This window comes from Drosophila gunungcola, unplaced genomic scaffold, assembly GCF_025200985.1.
Source record: "Drosophila gunungcola strain Sukarami unplaced genomic scaffold, Dgunungcola_SK_2 000074F, whole genome shotgun sequence".
NCBI classification, from domain to species: domain Eukaryota; kingdom Metazoa; phylum Arthropoda; class Insecta; order Diptera; family Drosophilidae; genus Drosophila; species Drosophila gunungcola.
This window is the reverse complement of record NW_026453237.1, coordinates 196,770-215,864: the sequence shown is the minus strand read 5'-3', so window position 1 is coordinate 215,864 and position 19,095 is coordinate 196,770. Positions and strand designations below refer to the sequence as shown.

The 19,095-nt window shown below is 39.2% G+C and overlaps 5 protein-coding genes across 6 annotated transcripts in view; 3 read left to right on the top strand and 2 right to left on the bottom strand.

The window, feature by feature from the left end:
- LOC128264553 (uncharacterized) overlaps nt 1–19,095 on the bottom strand; it is a 230,872-nt gene that overhangs the window by 72,098 nt on the left and 139,679 nt on the right.
- Nucleotides 154–6,993, top strand: LOC128264576 (NK1 transcription factor-related protein 1). The gene is made up of 3 exons (XM_053000133.1): nt 154–948; nt 5,187–5,760; nt 6,480–6,993. Exons 1-3 carry the CDS (start codon nt 876–878, stop codon nt 6,730–6,732), a joined length of 900 nt encoding a protein of 299 aa, XP_052856093.1. The 5' UTR covers nt 154–875; the 3' UTR covers nt 6,733–6,993.
- LOC128264572 (uncharacterized) lies at nt 10,470–15,468 on the top strand. 2 transcript variants are annotated; one of them, XM_053000129.1, is made up of 4 exons: nt 10,470–10,484; nt 13,954–14,101; nt 14,145–14,336; nt 14,798–15,468. In XM_053000129.1, the coding sequence occupies exons 1-4, from the start codon at nt 10,477–10,479 to the stop codon at nt 15,392–15,394; spliced, it is 945 nt and encodes a 314-aa protein (XP_052856089.1). In that variant the 5' UTR covers nt 10,470–10,476; the 3' UTR covers nt 15,395–15,468. The 2 variants fall into 2 exon arrangements, with proteins under 2 accessions (XP_052856089.1, XP_052856088.1); XM_053000128.1 differs by lacking the exon at nt 10,470–10,484 and adding an exon at nt 13,239–13,380.
- Nucleotides 15,767–17,076, bottom strand: LOC128264577 (uncharacterized). The gene is made up of 2 exons (XM_053000134.1): nt 16,916–17,076; nt 15,767–16,851 (listed from the first exon to the last, which is right to left on the bottom strand). Exons 1-2 carry the CDS (start codon nt 16,942–16,944, stop codon nt 15,990–15,992), a joined length of 891 nt encoding a protein of 296 aa, XP_052856094.1. The 5' UTR covers nt 16,945–17,076; the 3' UTR covers nt 15,767–15,989.
- Nucleotides 17,437–18,731, top strand: LOC128264575 (putative glutathione-specific gamma-glutamylcyclotransferase 2). Its single transcript, XM_053000132.1, has one exon. It carries the CDS (start codon nt 17,523–17,525, stop codon nt 18,465–18,467), a length of 945 nt encoding a protein of 314 aa, XP_052856092.1. The 5' UTR covers nt 17,437–17,522; the 3' UTR covers nt 18,468–18,731.

Genomic DNA, 19,095 nt, shown 5'->3' with positions numbered 1-19,095 from the left:
AGGCTTTGAACGACTGGCGGAGTAGCGAAAGCTTTAAGGGTTGCTTTTCATTCAGCTGGACATTAGGGTGGAATGCAAAAAATAAACCAATGACAGCCAATGGCGAGGCGGCAGCCCTGTGCCAAGAGGGAGACAAATAGATGATGCTCCCTGCTCTCCTTGCGACTGACGGTAAACAAAATGGCTAACGGGACAGCGGAAGTCTGTGTGCAAGTGGGATGGCATGATGGTGCTGCGTCTAAGGCAACTGATTAAATAACGGTTAAATGGCAGCGGCCATTGCGAAAGTTTCCTTTTTGTAGCAACATTTTTTTACATTTTTCCTCTGCCGACGTCGACGTGGGCGCTAAACTGTCCCGTTTACAGCAACAAATCCGCGTAATTCACTTGCCTTTCTCCATGTGTGTGTGTGTGTGCCAGTGTGTGTGTGCCAGTGTGTATGTTCGTGTGAGGGGGTGAATCCTGGCGATGTTCGCTAAAAGGATTAATAAACGTTCGGCGTTTCGCATTTCAGTTGTTCATTTGACTCGGCGCTTAGCGGTTCAGTTACAGTTACTTCTGCCGTTTATATAAATATGTGTGTGTGCGCTTCGTCCTGGAAAATTTGATTACGAGCCGAAAAAGATAATCACTGAATTTGCCCAACACTGCCGACGGAAAATATTATAAGCATAAAAACAAAAAACCCTTCAAATAAATTTAAAGAAAAAAAAAAAAGAATTCATACAACAAAATAAACACAAGGACTTACTGATTTTTGTTTTTGTTAAAAAGAGTGTCAAGTGCAACATGTTTAAAATGGAGCAGCTGCCGAAAAATCTGTACTAAAATAGTTTGCTATTTATATTAAAGCAAAGTAAAGCAAATCCACTAAAATGCAGAGTTCGAAATCTTTTTTGATACGCGATCTTCTTGGCGATTTGATCAATCGACGACAAACGGACTCCGGTAAGTTTTAGGACATATTTCTAAATAGTGAAATAGAAAATATTTAAGGATATATACTTATTTAAAAAAAATTAAGTATACGTTTTAAAACGTTACGTCTAAATAAATGATAAATTTAGAACTTTCATTCCAAAAAAGTTATCTAGTATCCAGTATCACTGAAATGAGTACATCAGATCCTTCTAAAGTCATTTTGCGTATAACACCTCTTGGGAGGTTTGGCAAAATTTAAATTGAATAAAACAAGAAAAAATAAATTAAACTTCATTATTTTCCTAAACTTAATGACGTTGCCAATTTTTGTTGTAATATAAAAACAGTCATGCCTTCGAATACAATTTTAGCTTTTATAAATTAAATTATTAAAGATTTGGATAATTTTTAGATTCAACACACAAGTATATCGGAATTCTCAGTTATACTATGGAATAAAAATCTAGATACTAAAAACCAAATCTAATTGATGCAATATTCTTGCCTAACATTTTACGAAAATAAAAATAAATAAAGTGTTAATTATCAAACAAAAAAATAAATGCCAAAAAAATTGCTTTTGAAAATGTGTACTCGTTAATTTTGAAAAAACTTTCACTCTCAGTGGTAAAATATTGAAATGGATCCAACATGCCAACAAACATAATCTAACCTTGCGTATATACTAAACGGCTTTGTTGGCCAATTAGCCTGCTCTTTGTTCTTCACTCCCCTTCTTTGATGTTTATTGTTGGGTGTCGGGGGTTTTTCGGCTAAAACCGCTGACAAATTGCCATGCTCACTCTCGACATCTCCCGCCCCCAATGCTGCCACCCCTTTTTTGTGGCAGCCTGTGGCATTTAAATCTCACACTTCGCTCAATTATCGCAAACAAAACTTTTAGCAGAGCAAGGGAGAGGGAAGAAGGAGCGAATGTGATGGGCAGAGTTGAAACAACAAAAACAAGCGCTTTGGGCAGTAATTTAATTGTGCACTGCTTGCTTGCAGAAAAGCAAAGCAGTTCGCTTTAGCTTAATACTAGACCTAGATGATAAACCAAGTCTTATGAAAAACATATAACATTAATAATTGTTTTTTTTTTCTTTTTTAATTTATTAATTATATAAAAGGAATGATATAAAAAATTAAATAATTAATTTAGGGTTTGAAATAATTATTTAGAACTTTACATTCTTTTGAATATTTGCAAACAATTATTCATGTTTTTTACACTTTTTAAATACCAAATGCTTAAGTTAAATAAATGTTTTCTGTGTGGGTTGCAGTTAATATTATTTTTGTTGCCGTTGACACAGCTTTGTTCGTAACCTGCGCTCGAGCAATTTGTCACGTACGAACACTTTAATTGTTTTTAGCCAGGGGAGCAGAAACCGAAAGGAAAAACATCTGGGGGATGGAAATTGGGACTGAGATTCTAACTGAAAACCCAGCAATGCCAAACGCTTTCGCACCCACGCACAAGTACACAGAAAACTGAAAGCTTCAACAAATTAATTTTAATTTTAATTTAAAAAAAAACAAAGTATAAAGAAACAAAAGTATTAAAGAAATATGAAAACGACTGATATTAAATTAAAACTTAATTTTTCTAAAAACTCAAAACGTAACAATTTTAGAATGTCTTTAGACATTGATTTTGAAAGATTTAACTGTTATATATTGCATTTACAAAATATATCTTAATATTTTTTAAAGTGTTGCATGGTTAACTTAAAACTTTTCAAAATAAAAAGAAAGAAATGCTTATTTACCAAAAAATTACAAAACCCATAATTATTTAATTTAGCTCATTGTGTAAATTACTTGTTTCCGAGTGTACCGCCTCAGGTGCCCGCTTACTTATGCTTTGTTTTTGGTTTGGGCCAACTGCATGAGTTGGTCATGTGTTCTCTTCTAATTATGCATGACATTAAATAAAGTTTAGCTCAACAATTACAACTATTTAGAGCCTAATTGCTGTCAGTTAGACGAAGAAAGTGAAACTTTTACTGCAAGTGTTTTCCGAGCTTTGATTTTTCCTTGAACTCAATGGGGAGAGATCACAGATAATAAATAGTGAACATAGTTGTATGGAAATTTCAAATTTCAAATCAGTTGATTATTTACAAAATTTAAGATTAAAATTATATAAGAGGTATATTTTTTTTTTTTGTATTGCGTACAACTATATATACTTTAAATATATATTTTTTTTAAATATAAGAAAGTTTATCAAAAAGTTTTCAGAATTTAGGATGAGTCCTAATTCAAGTGTAAATTTCTGGGACTAACATATGTACATATGTCATCCTTAATCCAGCCTAAATTGCCGGCACATGCAAGTACATATCTCGCGAATCCTTCACCGATTTTTCCGTCTATCTCTACGTTCATTCTTTTTATATGTGTCTCACAGTTCAAGTGCCTATTAAATGGCAATTGTGCCGCAAATTGATACGACGTGACTTTTCGAGGAAAAAGTAAGAACTCACTCGAGACGCTCCCCGGGATATCCACACACATACACACACCACACACACACACACACACACCACACACACACACACACACCACACACACACGCATAATTGAATAACCTTTCATATATCCACACCATCTACCCTTACGTCCTGTCTGCGCAAATCGCTATAAATAGAATCAGAAGTCAAAACCCATTTGGGGTTAAATTACACAAATATAAAAATTATTTCCGCCCGCTAACTGAACTCGAAAAGTGGGCGGAAAGTATGAAGCAAAAAAAAAAAAAAAGAATCCTTGCTGAGCGGACACACGTGAGCGCCTGCGGCGGACGCTCAGGTTCGGAGAATCGTAAATCAAGATGATGCTCTGCCGAAGACTTGAGTATTTTCCACTGAAAAAAATCGTAATTCAAATATGGCTTACATTTTTATTTTATTTTTTAGATAAATGTTAAGGAAAATATAAAAAAAAATTGTTCTTGCTATGCATATTTGAACTGCACTTTTTCACATGTAAATTCGTTGGTTTCGAATTTTGATGTTATAAAAATAACTTTTGTATTGAAATTACAATAAATATAAATTAATTTATTTTTAAATTAAAAAACCTATTAGAAATATCAGTAACCCACTGTAGTCTAATTTTAAAGATCTTTTAAATGTTTTAATGATATTTATATCTCCCTAACTTTTCAACTTAATATTGTCTAAAGATTAAACTTACAAGAAAATCAATTAAAACAATCAATAACATTTTGGTTTACTTAGAAGAAATGTTGTCAATAGAGTTTACCATTTATGATGTGTTTATACATAATGGGTATGCAAAAACAATGAAAAAATATCTTTTATTTCGATTTCGCTGAGTGCATTATGAGGCAGACGATGTAAATTCCAATAGGAAACAATTGAGAGCTCGACGACACGTGAATTTAATCAGGCAGCCCGCAGCGTCCGATTGGAAGTCCGATTTGGGCTTGGATTTGCATTACCATTTGCGAAGGACGGTTTCCTGGAATGGGAACAGGATATGTGGGGCGGATATAAATAACACGTTGATTGCTGCAAATTGCAACTCATCCGATTCGCCGCCCTGTCATCTTAATGGACCAACGCCCACTTGGTTTGCCCATTTGATTTTATTCGATGCGTTGTCTATTGCCACATCCGTGTGGTGCGGTAATGAGTTTCCCGGGTCACTCCTCAACCGGAAGTGGCTGCACGCGTTCGAGAAGAGAAAGAAGAGGATGCAGTAACAGGACGAACAGGACGAACGGGACAAACGGGTCGAAAGACGACGCATTAACGACGCCACGCTGCACCTAAAAGCAGGCAACAGTGTCTTAATGCTAGTGTCTTTATTTCACCACCCACTTGACATTACTCTTTACTCTACTCAAATCCCCAAAAGTGGTCAATCAATGGCATTGAATCTCTTAAAATGTATTTGTATATATTCTCATTTTTAAAAAGCTTTTTCCACCCTTCTCGTCTGTGTATACCCTAATTAATCAAAGGACTTGAAAAGTTGTTCTTGTGTAGAAAGCATTTGATGATGTTTCTGCTTACTAACAATATATATATTGCAGAAAACAAAAACACTGTTTAGAAAATAACATATTTCAATTTGTATTACTTCAGCAACTAAATTAAAATTAATAACAATTTATATAGATCGATGAATACTATTTTGGTTTTAAATAATTTGTGCTTATTTCTAAACAACAATTTGAATTTTATGATCAGCATTTACTCTATTCTTTAAATTTGTTTTTTCAAACTCAGAACTTGATCTATCCAATGATGAGTCGGATATAGACATCGAGGATCGTTCCACGCCGGATTCGACGGCACCTGGTTGCCAGCAGGATTTGCTGCTGCCGCACCACCATCGCAGATTCACCCACCACGACGACTCCAGTGTGGAGTCCTGTTTATCGGCCGCACGGGGCCCAGAATCCGGATCCGGTTCGGGAGGAGGAAGGGGAGGAGGAGGCGGTGGCGCCGGAGTTGGCGGTGGTGGAGTCCCCAGCGGACTGACAGCAGCAGCGGCGGCGGCGGCGGGCGTGGCCGCTGGTCTCTTGGCAGCGGCAGCCAGTGGCGGGGATCCCAATGGCGGCAGTGGACCGGGATCGGGCGGCACACCAGGCAGCGGCGGCTATGCGGAGCACAAGCTGCAGATGAGCAAGAGCGGCCGGAAGCCGAGACGCCGCCGCACCGCCTTCACCCACGCCCAGCTTGCCTACCTGGAGCGCAAGTTCCGCTGCCAGAAATACCTGAGCGTGGCCGATCGCAGCGATGTGGCCGAAACGCTCAACCTGTCCGAGACGCAGGTCAAGACCTGGTACCAAAACCGAAGGTGAGTCCAGATCGGAATCCTCTCATGGCAGAAATGGATATCGAACTAAGCAACCATAAGCCATAAACCGATTTTTATAATTTAATTACAATAATTAATAGTAATATTGTCTGTTTTGTACAAAGGCGAAACTTTACAAATTTTAAACAATGATAAAGACTTGGTCATATGTAAGTCTTAATCCGCCCGAAGTAAACAAATCGGTGACCTTTTAAATAGAAACAAGAAAGGAAGCAAACTTTTCGGCAAGCCAAAGTTTTTACACCCTTGCAGCATTTGCAAAAATTTAATATTTCTTGAACCATCTAAAACATTGAAGCTATGATGATTTTCAGGTCAATAATTCGATCGTATAAAAAGAGTACCCAAGCTCTATTTATATGCAATTATACATAATATAATCATATACGCCAGTAAATTACTAACATCTTTCTAAATGAAACCTACAAATTAAAAAATTCGTTTTTAATATTGTTAACTGAAAATTACGAAATTACGAAATTACGAAACTTTTTTACACTGGTTGAGATTTACAATTTGTATCACTTATACGCAATGTTGACTGTTGGAGTTTAAAGACCTTTTGAAACCGTTAAATAATTAAATAGGCTTTTTGTTTTAAATGTCCAATTTATCAAATATGTCTCAATAAAGTAATGATCGATCGTTTCAATATGGAAACGCAAACTAACCGAACAATTTGCTTTCTTATTTGGCAGGACCAAGTGGAAGCGACAGAACCAACTGCGCCTGGAGCAGCTGCGTCATCAGGCGACCATGGAAAAGGACTTTGTGGTGCAAGACGGTGGCGGAGCGGGCGGATTGGGCTGCTGTCCCAGCGGATTGAGCAGTTCGTTTAGTGCTGCTGCTGCTGCTGCGGCGGCTGCCAGCAATCCGTGCAATTTTCTCACTTCCGCAGCAGCGGCTGCCATTTTCCGGAACGTCGGCTATGTTCACGGATGTCCCATGTAGGAGCCACGCCCACCGTCCCCCAACTCCCCCTCCCAGTTGCCTATGTACATACATAATACGTATAAATAAAACCGTTCTTGTGCAATAACCGATCGGGATGATATATTGAAATAGCAGCGATGAGCTCATATTTAACAAACGTACCCGATTATCTTATTATACGTACTTAACTATATAATCATAAACTAAGCTTAGTCGAATTAACTGTAATATACAACAACCAAACCTTTTTTTTTTGTCATCGCACTCTGTGGAGAAATATTTTTTTTTTTTTGCCAGAATAAACATTTAATTGCACGCTTTATTTTTACTTGGGTGGGGGTATAATACAATCAGAATTTAGTAACAGGGGTTTATTAAACATTCCGATCGTTTTAATCGGTCTTCTTTGCTTATCGATAAATGTTTTTTATTCAAAAGTACTCGTAATCGTCTTGCTATAAAGTAATTTATGTTAAATTACTCTAAAAAAGACACTATAAAATCCTCATTTGGAACATAAAACTAATAAGCTCTGTTTAGTAAACCGTTTAATAAAATTAAACTTATCGGTCAGTCTAAGAAATCGATTAGTGGATGTTTAACATATGTATCTATATGGTATTTATAAATGCACAAAGGAAAGTATGAACATAACGCACTGTAACGGTTAAATGCCGCTCGCCCATCTGCAATCGCTGAGCTGTGAGTCATGCTTGAAAATCAACTTGAGCGAATCGCACAAAACGTTATCAATTTGTCGCTATATAGCAAATAACCCGCGACATATGCCCACCCACCAGCAGGATATCTCCTCTATCTGTATATAGACCCCCACTCGATCTCGATTCATACATATTATTAGCATGGGGCTAAAAGAGAAAGAGGCATAGAGAGAGACAGAGACAGATAGAGAAAGAGAGGGAAGAGAGAGAGCAAGGATAAGGATAGAGCAGCCAACCGGAAAACAAGCAACAACTTTGCCTGCAATTATAACGGGCCAACGGAGCGCAGAGCGCGCATGAGCGGGGGCGTGCGCCAAAAAGGGATGGCAACAGTGCGTCGGGGCAGCAGAGGCGGCCACTGAGGACACGGCAGCAACGTCATATACAGTCAACATTCCCTAGCACAAACTGAAAACAAACATGCAATGAACGATGCAGTTGGAGTGCTGTAATATTCAAAATTAACATTTTAAAGATTTAATAATAAAAACTTAACAATCGAAATTATTAACGAACAATCGGTAACAATTTACAAGCGACAATCAACCATTCATCCTATACCAACATGAAAATGTGTATCTTAAAACATTTACAAAATTTTGAACGTGCATTAATGGTTAATGGATTTTAAAACGCTCAGAGGGTTCTTATAATTCCCAACAAGTTTTAGCTACGAGTTAATGCCCGCCAGAGATATTTAGACAGCCAAAAAATGAGTTGATAGGAAGTTCCGAGCTTTGGATTGCAGAATGTATTTCGGTTGAAGAACTCGCGTTTAAGATCTAAAATGGCCAAGAACAATAAGTTGCTTTCCTAAATTTTAATTTTTTTGGTATATTGTATATTTTATAGCTGGCGGTGCAAAGTATCGTAGTTCACCTTACAGAGGTCCATCTGTAGTTACAGTTATATTTTCATGCCCATTTAGCTCGCTACACAAAAAGGAGGAGGAATGTTTAGCCACAAATTGAATCTGTGGTGAGTGAGTTAACGAGCGAGAGAGCAAGAGAGGGCCAGGGGCCAGAGGGAGAGGGATAGACCGTGAAGGATACAGAAGGAGAAAGGGGCAGACGAGCAGAGGGGGGAAATCTGGCGGGCAGAGTAGTTTTCGAGTGGTGCAGAGCGGCACAGAACGCTAATTAAAAAGACACTTGAAGGGATCCGCCGGAAACAAACGGAGAAGCCAAAGAAGAGCGGGCAAAAATACACAAAAATGGCAGAATAGAAAATGGAAATGCAAAAGCAAAAGCAAATGGAAATGGAAAGAGAAAGAGAAATGGAAAGGGATGGCGAATAAAGCGAGTAAGCGCTGCCATGAAATTGTCTATGAAATGTGAATGTAATTTAATGAATAAAATGCAGCTAACCCCCATCATTCAGACGGAGCAACCACTTGCAGCAGATAGATTCACATTTTCTGGCTCTTTCACATCTTTTCGCAAATTCTCACATTCATGCGGTTCATTTGCGCAGCCATTGAGTTCTGAATTGCATTTTTAATTGGTACATTTTACGCAGCCATCCTTTGTGCACAAAGGCTCCTCTTTCTCCGCCTCGTCTCCTTTGAGCTGGCCGTCCACTTTGATTTGTATTTATTTAATGAGTTATTAATTGCATTAAGCTCTCGGCATTTGCCAACTTTGCACAACATTGGAAAAGCGAAGAACTTGCGCACAAAGAAGGGAAAGTTAGTTCTTGGCTTTTGCATGCATCCAGGCGGAAAAATATAAAACTAGTTGGCATTATTTGCTGCTCTAAAAAACAACAAGCGAAAGTCACATGTCGGAAATCGCAATGCAAAAAAATGTATTATACTTTTCAGCGCCATTTTACTTTATGCTCAAAACCGTTTTAACATTTAATGCAAGGTTAAGTTTGTTTCTCAAATTAAAAAACATTCAAATAGCGTTCGTACTTTAAATAAGAAAATTTATCTTTGTATAAAATAGTCAGATAATGTAAATTATGTAAACATTGCAAAAGCTTAACACAAATAAAATCATTTAATTTAAGTATTTTTAGAACCAAATGGAATATATGAGTGAAACCCGTGTGTCGGCAGAACTGTTCCATACTTAAAATGGAATTAAAAATATACATTTATTTTAAGCTAAAATTAAATTTATATGTACCTATGATACTAGGTAGATGTAATCTTAAAAACATTCCCAACATTAAAAAAGGGAAATGAAAAGCCTAACCATGTTTAAATTTCATCTTAAGATCTGCAGAAATTCGACTAGATTATTTTTGGACGCATAAGTTATTTTTGAAATAATGAAGATGCGGCGGTAAGCACTTGACTTTAGCTATATATGTATGTATAGGGGAGGAACTGAAAGTTACTCCATCGCATTATATACCAATTTCGATTTAAATTTGTGCCCGCTGTGGCCCGACCGGAGGGCAGGAATAAAAAGGGAGTGAAATCCGGGCAACCGCAGCAGCAACTCGACATAATGATTGTGATGAGGGGCGATTATGTCATCGTGGATGGGCAGGACACAGAGGACTCGACACACTTGACTTCCGGTTGAGGGGAAGAGGGTGATGGTGATGGCGAGGGCGGGGGCGAGGGCGAGCACCACGAAGGACGGAACGGCTCGGAGATGTTTGCCATATTGTGTGAAAATTTGTGGGTAATACTGCTACAGATACAGCTACTGCTACAGCTACTGCTATAGCTACTGCTATTGCTACAACCCATTGGTGGTGGTTCCTGCTTCCTGCTTCCAGTTTCATTTTGTGATTAAAATGTTTGTCATTATCCGGTTGGAAAATTGTCACAAATTGTGTTTGTGCCTCGGGCCGTGCCACACTTGTTTATTCGTCCTTATCCACACCGCTATCTGGCATCTTTATCCTTGATTGCCGCATTGTGCCCCATTGTGTCCCATTGTGTGGCCATCGAACATGCGATGGGATCGCTCACGGTTTCGAACTCAAGCCGGGCCAAACAGGTTGGGTCTTGGACAAAAATCCACGGGAAAGTTTGGGCCTGGTTCCGCCGATCAGTTGCTATCTGTTGGACAAGCGAACAATGAATCAGTGAGTGCAATAAAATAAGTGTCATATTAAATAATTGTATACTTACTGTCATAAACTAAGATATTCACCAATACCTTATCATTATTATTTCACATTTGTTTTTATTTTGAGCTTATTTTAACAATTTGGATAATGTAACAAACAAAACGAAGACGAAAGCTTTGTTTGCCAAACTGCAAATTTTATATGCTTGCACTTATAAAACAGCACACAACCTTACTTGACTAAAAGTCTAATAAAGACAGTTATATAATATTCACTATGAAGATATTCTTAACAGTAGCAAGTTTTTTTCTTTTTGTGAAAAAATACCTCCCTTTTATAGTTTTCAGACTAGGAGCTGTCCACATAAAATACACAAAAAGCCAGGATGAAATTTATTAGAAATAATGCTCAAAATTTTATCTGCTCAAAATTTCACAGCTAAAAAATATAATTTTTGGTCATTTTTACAAAATTTTAAAAATAACTAAAACAAGGAACTAGAAAGCAAAAAGAAAAAATTAAAAAATAGAAAGGTTAAATTTTTTTCATTTATTTTTTTAATATTACGGTTGTTCCCATGGGGAGCTATACTCGGTCGATTTAAATAAAGTTCAAAACGTAATTCTTAAATTTTAAGCCAATACTGTATCTCGAAAAACAAAAAAAAAATACTTTATAGGGTCGGAATAGTCTCCTTCACAGCGTTGCAAACTTCTGACTGAAATTATAATACCATCTGCAAGGGTATAAAAATTTATTTTTCAAATTGACTAGGGATAGAAAGTATAGGATAGAAAGTTATGGCTATATATCTTGTTTGAGCCAAGTTACAACGAAAACGCTCTCAAAATGTATTTATTTTACAAATTTTCAACAATCTAACAATACACTTTTATAAAAGTCAGTTATTGTATAAAATTCCTAATGATCATTTAATCATATGCTTATTTTCGAAACCGTATCTGTTTAAAAAAATATAAATTAGAAATATTTGAAATTCTATCATGCTCACATTTTTTAAAAGACAAATGATTACTAGAAATTCTCTTAAAATCAACTCAATCATCTCATATTCTTATCATAAACTTCCTCAATTTCCCAGTCTAGACCAAATAATGCATGATATCAAATGATTACTAGAATTTCCCTCAAAATCAACTCAATCATCTCATATTCTTATCAACAACTTCTTAAATTTCCCAGGCTCGTCATAACTTGTGGGTGGAAAGGGGCCTGATTTCACTTGCACTCTGGCTATCATTTGCATACCTCATATTCGGCGTTTGTGTAAACATCAACTTCATTAGCAAACAAAAAGTAAACCGCCTATAGGAGATGATTGTGGGGGGTGGTGGTGGTGGTGGTGGTGGTAGATCCCAAATCCCAAAACCCGATTCCCTTTCAAACTGCACAAATCAGCGCATAATGACAAGAAAATCTGTTGGCTTTTGTCAGGCCCCGCGGCCTCAAAGGCCGAAAAAAAAAAAAAAATGGAAAATAAGTGAATGAAGGAGGGGGTGGTTTGGAAAGTGTTGAGCGAAATGTGGGGTGGGCTTTGTGTACATATTCATGTCAACAATTTGCCTTAAATTAGGCGTAAAATGCACAGATTGGTTACAAACACCGCACACAAGCGTCTCATCAGGTCGGTCCCACCCCAAAAATTAAAGGGTAGCTGCCCGCCACTTGTCATCATCATAATGTTCTTGATTATTATCATTGTCATTCGAAGTGTACCCGATATGATTGTTAGTATTTATTACCACAGTTATTCTTCCATATAACGATAGGTTAGGAAGTGTACAATTAATATGAATGCATATTTGCTTGTCACAATTTTCAGATTACAGTAAAATATATTTTAAACGCTAGATGGAATATGAAAAACATGGTAAATTCTTAAATTTAATAATTTTATTGGAGGAATAATAATTTAATTTAATAATTTTTTTGGAAGAGTCAGAGTTACAATTTTTTTAGAACTAGTTAATTCATAATCTAATGGACAACTGTGAGAAAGATAATGTTATTTAGCGATGTTCGACTGTAATTGGGCTGGACCGCGTTTTCCCTTCATCTGGCTGAGCAACCCTCGCTAATTAAGCGCTTCTATCGCGGCTAATTGAAGTGCCAAAGGGGAATTTGGGCTTTTGCACTTGTCGCAGCAGATTTGTGGGCTAATTCCGAACGGATCAGATGGTTATCGATAACCGCAGCTTATGTATTTGCATAAGTGGCTTAGTAAGGCAATGAAAAACTTACCGACACACAATTTTTTTTTAACAACCGGATAGAAATTTGAGGTTATGTTGGCCAACAGTTATAACCACACTGCATCTAGAATGAGAGGTTATTTTGGCCACCTCTTGCCATTGCGCTATTATAAATCAAAAATGTACATATGCATAATTAAAAGCAAAAAGAAAAGCATAACAGGCAACAAAGGGAACAGCAACATGTACAGTGTCTTGACTGAAAAAGTTGTTAATCTTTTCATGCCAACGCATAATTAAAATGTGAATATGGAAATTTCAATGGGAATCTGTGCAAAATATGGCCAAAAAAAAAAATAAATAGGGAGCAAAAAAAAGAGTCGATAAAAAGGCCAAAGGAAAGGAAGGAAAGCTAAAGCTAAACCCAAGCAAAAGAGAAGGAGACACACACACACACACACACAACGTTCACAGCAACTTAACGGTTTGCTGCTGTTATGACCATCTCGCTTCCACCTTTTGCGCTTTTTACCGCCCGTTCTTTTGTGTGTGTGTGTGTGTGTGTGTGTGTGTGTACAAGTAATTGCGAAATATGAATGCATAATGAGCAGATATTTCCCCAAGTACGCAAGGAACTTCAAGCGGCAGTGGGCGTGGCAGGCGGAAAAGAAGGAAAAGCAGGCGGAAACGGAGGCCAGGTGACTTTTATGCTAAAATGCGCACATCGCGCGTGCATTTGCATTTTGCCAGCCTTTTCGAAAACAGCGCAAGGACAAGCACAAATACACACAAACAAATGCAAGCAGGCACACACACACACAAAACTACAGTAAGGATCCATTAAAAATAGCAAAATAAATAAATTATTTAATTTAAAAACCCTTAAATTTAATATTTTTTTTAGGTTTTTTTTCACCAAAGAGTTTCAAGTCTTCGCATTAAAATATCAGTTTATTTATTAACACAAATTTCAACCAGAATATTTTTATTTTTTACACATTTTCGAAAAAAGTGAACCCTTAAAAAAAAATTTCAGAAAAAGTGGTTAAACAGTTGTTTAATTTTAAATTTTTTTTTCTTGGGTCCACTGTATTTGTCTTGTTTTGCCGGAAACCCAAGTGCGGCTGCAAACATGTCAAAATGTCGGGGAGCTCATTAAAATAGCGTTGGCCATTTGCACACATCTTTCAGTCACTAATTTGCAGGCGATGGGAAGGGGAATCCTTGAAGGCGTCCTCTTCCTGCCCCCTAAGTTATACCCCCTTTTTTAGTTCGTGCTCGGAACAGTTGGAGGAATCGCCCATGAGTCCTATTGTGCGACCCCAGGGATTCAGTTTGGAGGAACTGCGTCAGACCTTGGGCCACTCTGTCATTCGCGATCAATGCTATTTTATCTATGGAACCAACAACGTTCTGGAGGTGAGATGTATTTAAGGATTTTTGGCATTCCATTTTCCCTCAGATTATTGCAGGATTCAATGAGCTGCTAAACCAGGAAGCGATCGAATTCGGAGCCGAGCAACTGGCATCGGTTTATGTGACCGGAATGGTGGTATATTTACTCCATCACGAGGACATGACAGGTACTCTGGTCAAGAGGACACTCTTCCTGCAAAGCTGCTTCGATTACCTAGCCTGCGCCGAGGAAACACATGTAGGTTCCCAATATAACTTTAAAAACAAAGCAATTTTCAAAAAATGTAAATTTTAAAAAATAAAACATTTGGAAACACCAAAATTAAATAAAAAATAATTAAAATACCAAATTGTAAAAAAAAATCACATTCTCGAATATTACAACTATCAATTAAAATAAATAAAATGGTTTTTAATATGCTCAAAAACTTTCTTAAAGTACTGAAAACGAGAATGCTGAAAATGGCAGTGGAAACGGAGAATAACTATTGACTAAAGCTCTTTAATATTTTAAACGTACATCCAGAAAAATTAAAATATTAATATTTAAACATTTTATGACAAAAAAACATAAAGTCAGATGGACAACAAACATTTTTTTTTCTTATAGAAATATCAAAATATTCCATCTGGAATAAATTTAATCAAAAATTAAGAGATATTCATTATCATATTTACCTCTCTATGCCCTCGCAACAGATCCATCAGATATGCGTGCATATTTTGGACCTTCTGGATGCCAACAATTCGGGCACAATGCTCAACTTAATCCATTGCTGCCGAGTGGCCAGTCCGTTGAGCACGATGGCCCGCGTGATTGGAAACTGTCTGCTCTGGGCCATGTTGGATCGCCTCTCGAACTTGGGCCTGGACTCGCACCGGCTGCGTGCATCTGGGACACTGCTCCTCGTCGCCGCGGTTGTGAATCCCCGGATTTATCTGCAATCTTATATGCATGCCCTGCATCTGGTGGTCCGTTTGGTGTCCAGCCTTTTGGTTGTCGGCCCACTGGGTGGCCACAACCAGCAGTTTTGCCAGGAGACCGGTGTGCCAGAAGAATTGATGCAATTCTCCAAGGAGGACGCGGCCATTTTGGTTCGCTGGCTAATCGTCATCGTTGAGGAAATGCGTCCCCAAATGGTTGAGAGTGAGGATTTGGGACGCCTGGGAGAGCGACTCGTGCTTCTGGAGGCCGTTTGCGAGCTAATGCAGCTTCTGCATGGTCACTTGGTGAAATGCCACCAAGAAATAAACGCCCTACTCTCGACATGGGAGAGCAACAGGAATGAACATTAACCATACAAATATGTATATCCACATTGTTCTCACAATAGTAAACAATTTCCATTAATACTTTAAAGTTTGCCGAAATGGAATTGTTAAAAAAATCGAAATAAAACTTAACTGCTATTTAAATTTATCTGCTTATTTTTTCACTTGTCTATTTATACGTTTTTTTAGCTTTTTTTATCAAAGAGCCTTGCTATAAATGTAATATAGCGGACAAAGTAGTTTAATACAAATTTAGTTTACAACACTAGTACATCGCAAAAGGTGCAAAAATCTATCTTGAGCCCATAAACAAGATATTTATTGAATTGTTTTTATAAAATTTCCTAAGCGTTTACCTTATGCAATTGGGAAATATCATATTCCCCCTTATAGAAAACACATGTAGCTTTTAAGCTAAGCATTCAGTGATTTAATTTATAATGTAAAAAGGCGCTAGCATTTGATTTAGAATTATCGAAAAACTATTAAGTCACACAAGTGATATACTCTTCAAGGGCAAGCGAGTGATTTTAATATCTCATGTAAGCGTAGCATAGTTGAAAATGCTCTGGAATCAATCCGAGAAGTACTCTAATCTAATCCATATTCAGATGCTAGCTCACTCGTCCAATACGGAATCCAACCACTGCTCCACTTCGTTTTTGCTGGCTGCCGAGGAAGGCGTGGCCGGTTGCACCATGGGCATGGGCATGGGCATTGTGATGGGTCCAATGCCAGAACCCATATCGAGTTGTGTATTGGTCATGGCCAGGAGCTCGTCGAGTTCATCGGGTTCAGCTGTTGACGGTTTCTCCGCCGGTGCCGAAGCTGCCGCCTCCTTGTTGGATTTAGCAGAAGCAGCTCGAGATTTGGAGCCACCATTGGAATCCTTTAGGATGCGCTGCTGGTAAACAGCTTCGGCCCGCTCGGCGGCCTCCTCCTGGGCGATGATCTGCGCCCGGGTGAACATGCCAGCTGGATAATCCATTCGCTTGTAAAACGGAATCGTTTGCAGGCCCGCATTGAGGCGGGTTAGGTTCAGGGTGAAGTAACCACTGGCCGCCTTGGTGTGCAGCTTTGTTTGGCCCTCGGCCACGTTGGCCCACTCGCGTTCCGAGCCGAAGGTGAAGTGACCGCCGCCGAGACTGGGAAACTGAGCCAACTGCTGGAAGTCACCTGCCCGCAACTGGGCACGGGCATTCTCATCGATGGGCGCACCGTCCAGGCCCATATGCTCCACTTCATCGGTGTCACTGGGCAGGGTGTCCAGCAGGTCCCTGTTCCTTTGCGGCGTCAACAGGGAGCGACCCGATCCTCCAGATTGCCAGTTGCCACGCCTGGCAAACCTTGGCTCGTCGCTGGAATCCGCCACGTCCACCATGCTGCGACGCGAGGTGGGTGGCGGAGATCCCGACGATGTGGTGGATCGTCCTTGATCCTTTTTGTGATGATGATTGTACTGCTTCATGTTCCTGCGCTTACTGCAAACGAAATAAAGTTCGAGTTGAATCGTCGAACAGTCGGTTGCTATTACGTTGCACTCACTCCTTGGATCGATCGTCCTTGCCCGACATTTTGGTGGGGGTCGTGTCGTTTCCTTTCCGGGGTGTTATTTCTCAAGTAATTCCAATTCAAAATCGGATTGTTTACGCCTTCGTTTGTTGTTGCTGTGGCAGCGCTGAAAGAGCGAGCGGGATGGAGATAGCGACAAACAGCTGTTCGCTTAACAGAGCGCAGAGCTGTCAGGCTTTCTGTTGGTTCTGATAAAAAAAAACAAGCAGTGTAAAACAGTTTCATGTTTTATTAAATATACATTTTCATGTACATTTTATCACATGCTGTTTTCTACTTTCAAGGACTGAAGAACTGTAGTTTCCAGAGAACTTTTTACGTATTATATCGTTTCAAAAAACCACCAATATCTCATTTTATTACGAAAACATGACTGCATTGGAATAAAACTTTATTTAAATCATCAACCATTTTTTTTATCTACATTTCGAAATACCGACCGAGCACTCTGGCAACCCTGTAAGCTCCTAACAGCTGACAGCGATAACTTTGAAGCTGTTTCTTACTTATCGATAAACTGCCAAGCTAAACTAATAATTTGTAACAATTATTTTATTTGGCAAACGGAGCGCCGTAGCTGATGTTGGGCTATCTACAGGGATTGAGAGGCGCCGGCTCGGGACCGGAGCAGCTGCCCGGCGACATCTACAACGAGCTCTTTGCGGATGTCCTTCTGGCGGCCAAGGGAAACGGATGTAAGACCAAGGAGCCAGATAAATCCACCGGTTTCTCCATGCTGCGGAGCTTCGATTCCGAGGCCAGCAATCAATTGGAGCCGCCGGCGGCCACGGACGCGGATGTCTGGATCTTTGGCTACGGGTCCTTGGTGTGGAAGGCCGATTTCCCATACATAAACCGTCGGCGCGGCTTTGTTAGGGGTTACAAACGTCGTTTTTACCAGCACAGCATCGATCACCGCGGGATTCCCGAGCGTCCTGGCCGCGTGGTCACACTGTTGCCGGGTGATTCAGGCCGGGACCGCGTCTACGGCGTTGCATATCGCATTGCGGCGAGTCAGAAGGGAGCCGTTCTCGATCATCTTGATTACCGGGAGAAGAATGGCTACGAGCGGTGCAGCCTGGAGTTCCACGGTTACCCAACTACTGCCGCTGGCGGCGGAGAACCCATCCAGGTGATCATGTACGTGGCCACACAGGCGAACGACTCCTATGCCGGAGATGTGTGGCAAGTGCCCTGCATCGCCAAGCAAATCTTTTGCTCGGCTGGGCCCAGTGGCCCCAATCGCGAGTACCTGTTCAACCTGGCCGCCGCCATGGAACAGCTTTTCCCCGGTGCCGTGGACGAGCACCTGGAGGAGCTAGTGGCCTGCGTGAGACGCCACATTGCCGAGGATGAGGACAACTTAATGCGGCACGCCTTGTTGCAGGAAATATCCGGAATTCTCCAAGAGGAGCAGCTGCCGGAGCAGGCTAAGCAGCTGGAGAAGCTTCTGGAGCGTTGCCAGCAGCCTGGCGGACGCGAGTGGCTGCTGCACGGGGCCCTGCAGTCCAGGAGCGAGTCGTGACCCCCCACCTTTCCACTAGCATATGACTATTTATTGTAAATACCAACGTGTTTGAGGGTTTTTGTAGGTGCACCATTCCAACTAGACCGATTATAATGACGTGTTACTCCTGAGTCCTGACCAATAGAAGGAATCACAATTGTAATTAAAAATGAACAAGCTAATGACAATGACTATAAAAAAAATATGTTATAAAAAAAACCTAACAAGATATTCTTCGGAATGAATAAAACCACAAATGCGATTGGTTTTAAAACTACAAAACTGGCAATGTATTTTAAAACTGGGATTGTGATTGTTAATTGATAAAGAACCAATCAATTTATAAAAACTCGATAAAGTATTATATTACAAGTATTTAATATGTATTTTTATTTAATTTATTTTTGAATCATTCAGAATGATTTTCTTAAATCTAATACATTTGTTGAAGAATAATTATTCGGCATATTAATTTATACTTTAATGAAATACTTAAAAATATATGTATATATTTAATTCTTGCCAATTTTATTATAAAAGGCACGTTCTTGCCAGGAAGATTCTAATAAATCTGACTTGATAATAGTTAAAAAATCTAATCTTTAAATTTATAATTTAGGAACCACAATGGGTCAGATAACATTTA

Bases quoted from the DNA above. Each gene is read 5' to 3' on its own strand.
- LOC128264572 (XM_053000128.1), top strand. From the start codon at position 13,286: ATGAGCAGATATTTCCCCAAGTACGCAAGGAACTTCAAGCGGCAGTGG. The intron at 14,102-14,144 runs GTGAGATGTATT...ATTTTCCCTCAG, and splicing joins GAACCAACAACGTTCTGGAG to ATTATTGCAGGATTCAATGA. The intron at 14,337-14,797 runs GTAGGTTCCCAA...CCCTCGCAACAG, and splicing joins CCTGCGCCGAGGAAACACAT to ATCCATCAGATATGCGTGCA.
- LOC128264577 (XM_053000134.1), bottom strand. From the start codon at position 16,944: ATGTCGGGCAAGGACGATCGATCCAAGGA. The intron at 16,852-16,915 runs GTGAGTGCAACG...TTTCGTTTGCAG, and splicing joins AAGGACGATCGATCCAAGGA to TAAGCGCAGGAACATGAAGC.
- LOC128264576 (XM_053000133.1), top strand. From the start codon at position 876: ATGCAGAGTTCGAAATCTTTTTTGATACGCGATCTTCTTGGCGATTTG. The intron at 949-5,186 runs GTAAGTTTTAGG...TTTCAAACTCAG, and splicing joins TCGACGACAAACGGACTCCG to AACTTGATCTATCCAATGAT. The intron at 5,761-6,479 runs GTGAGTCCAGAT...CTTATTTGGCAG, and splicing joins ACCTGGTACCAAAACCGAAG to GACCAAGTGGAAGCGACAGA.
- LOC128264575 (XM_053000132.1), top strand. From the start codon at position 17,523: ATGTTGGGCTATCTACAGGGATTGAGAGGCGCCGGCTCGGGACCGGAG.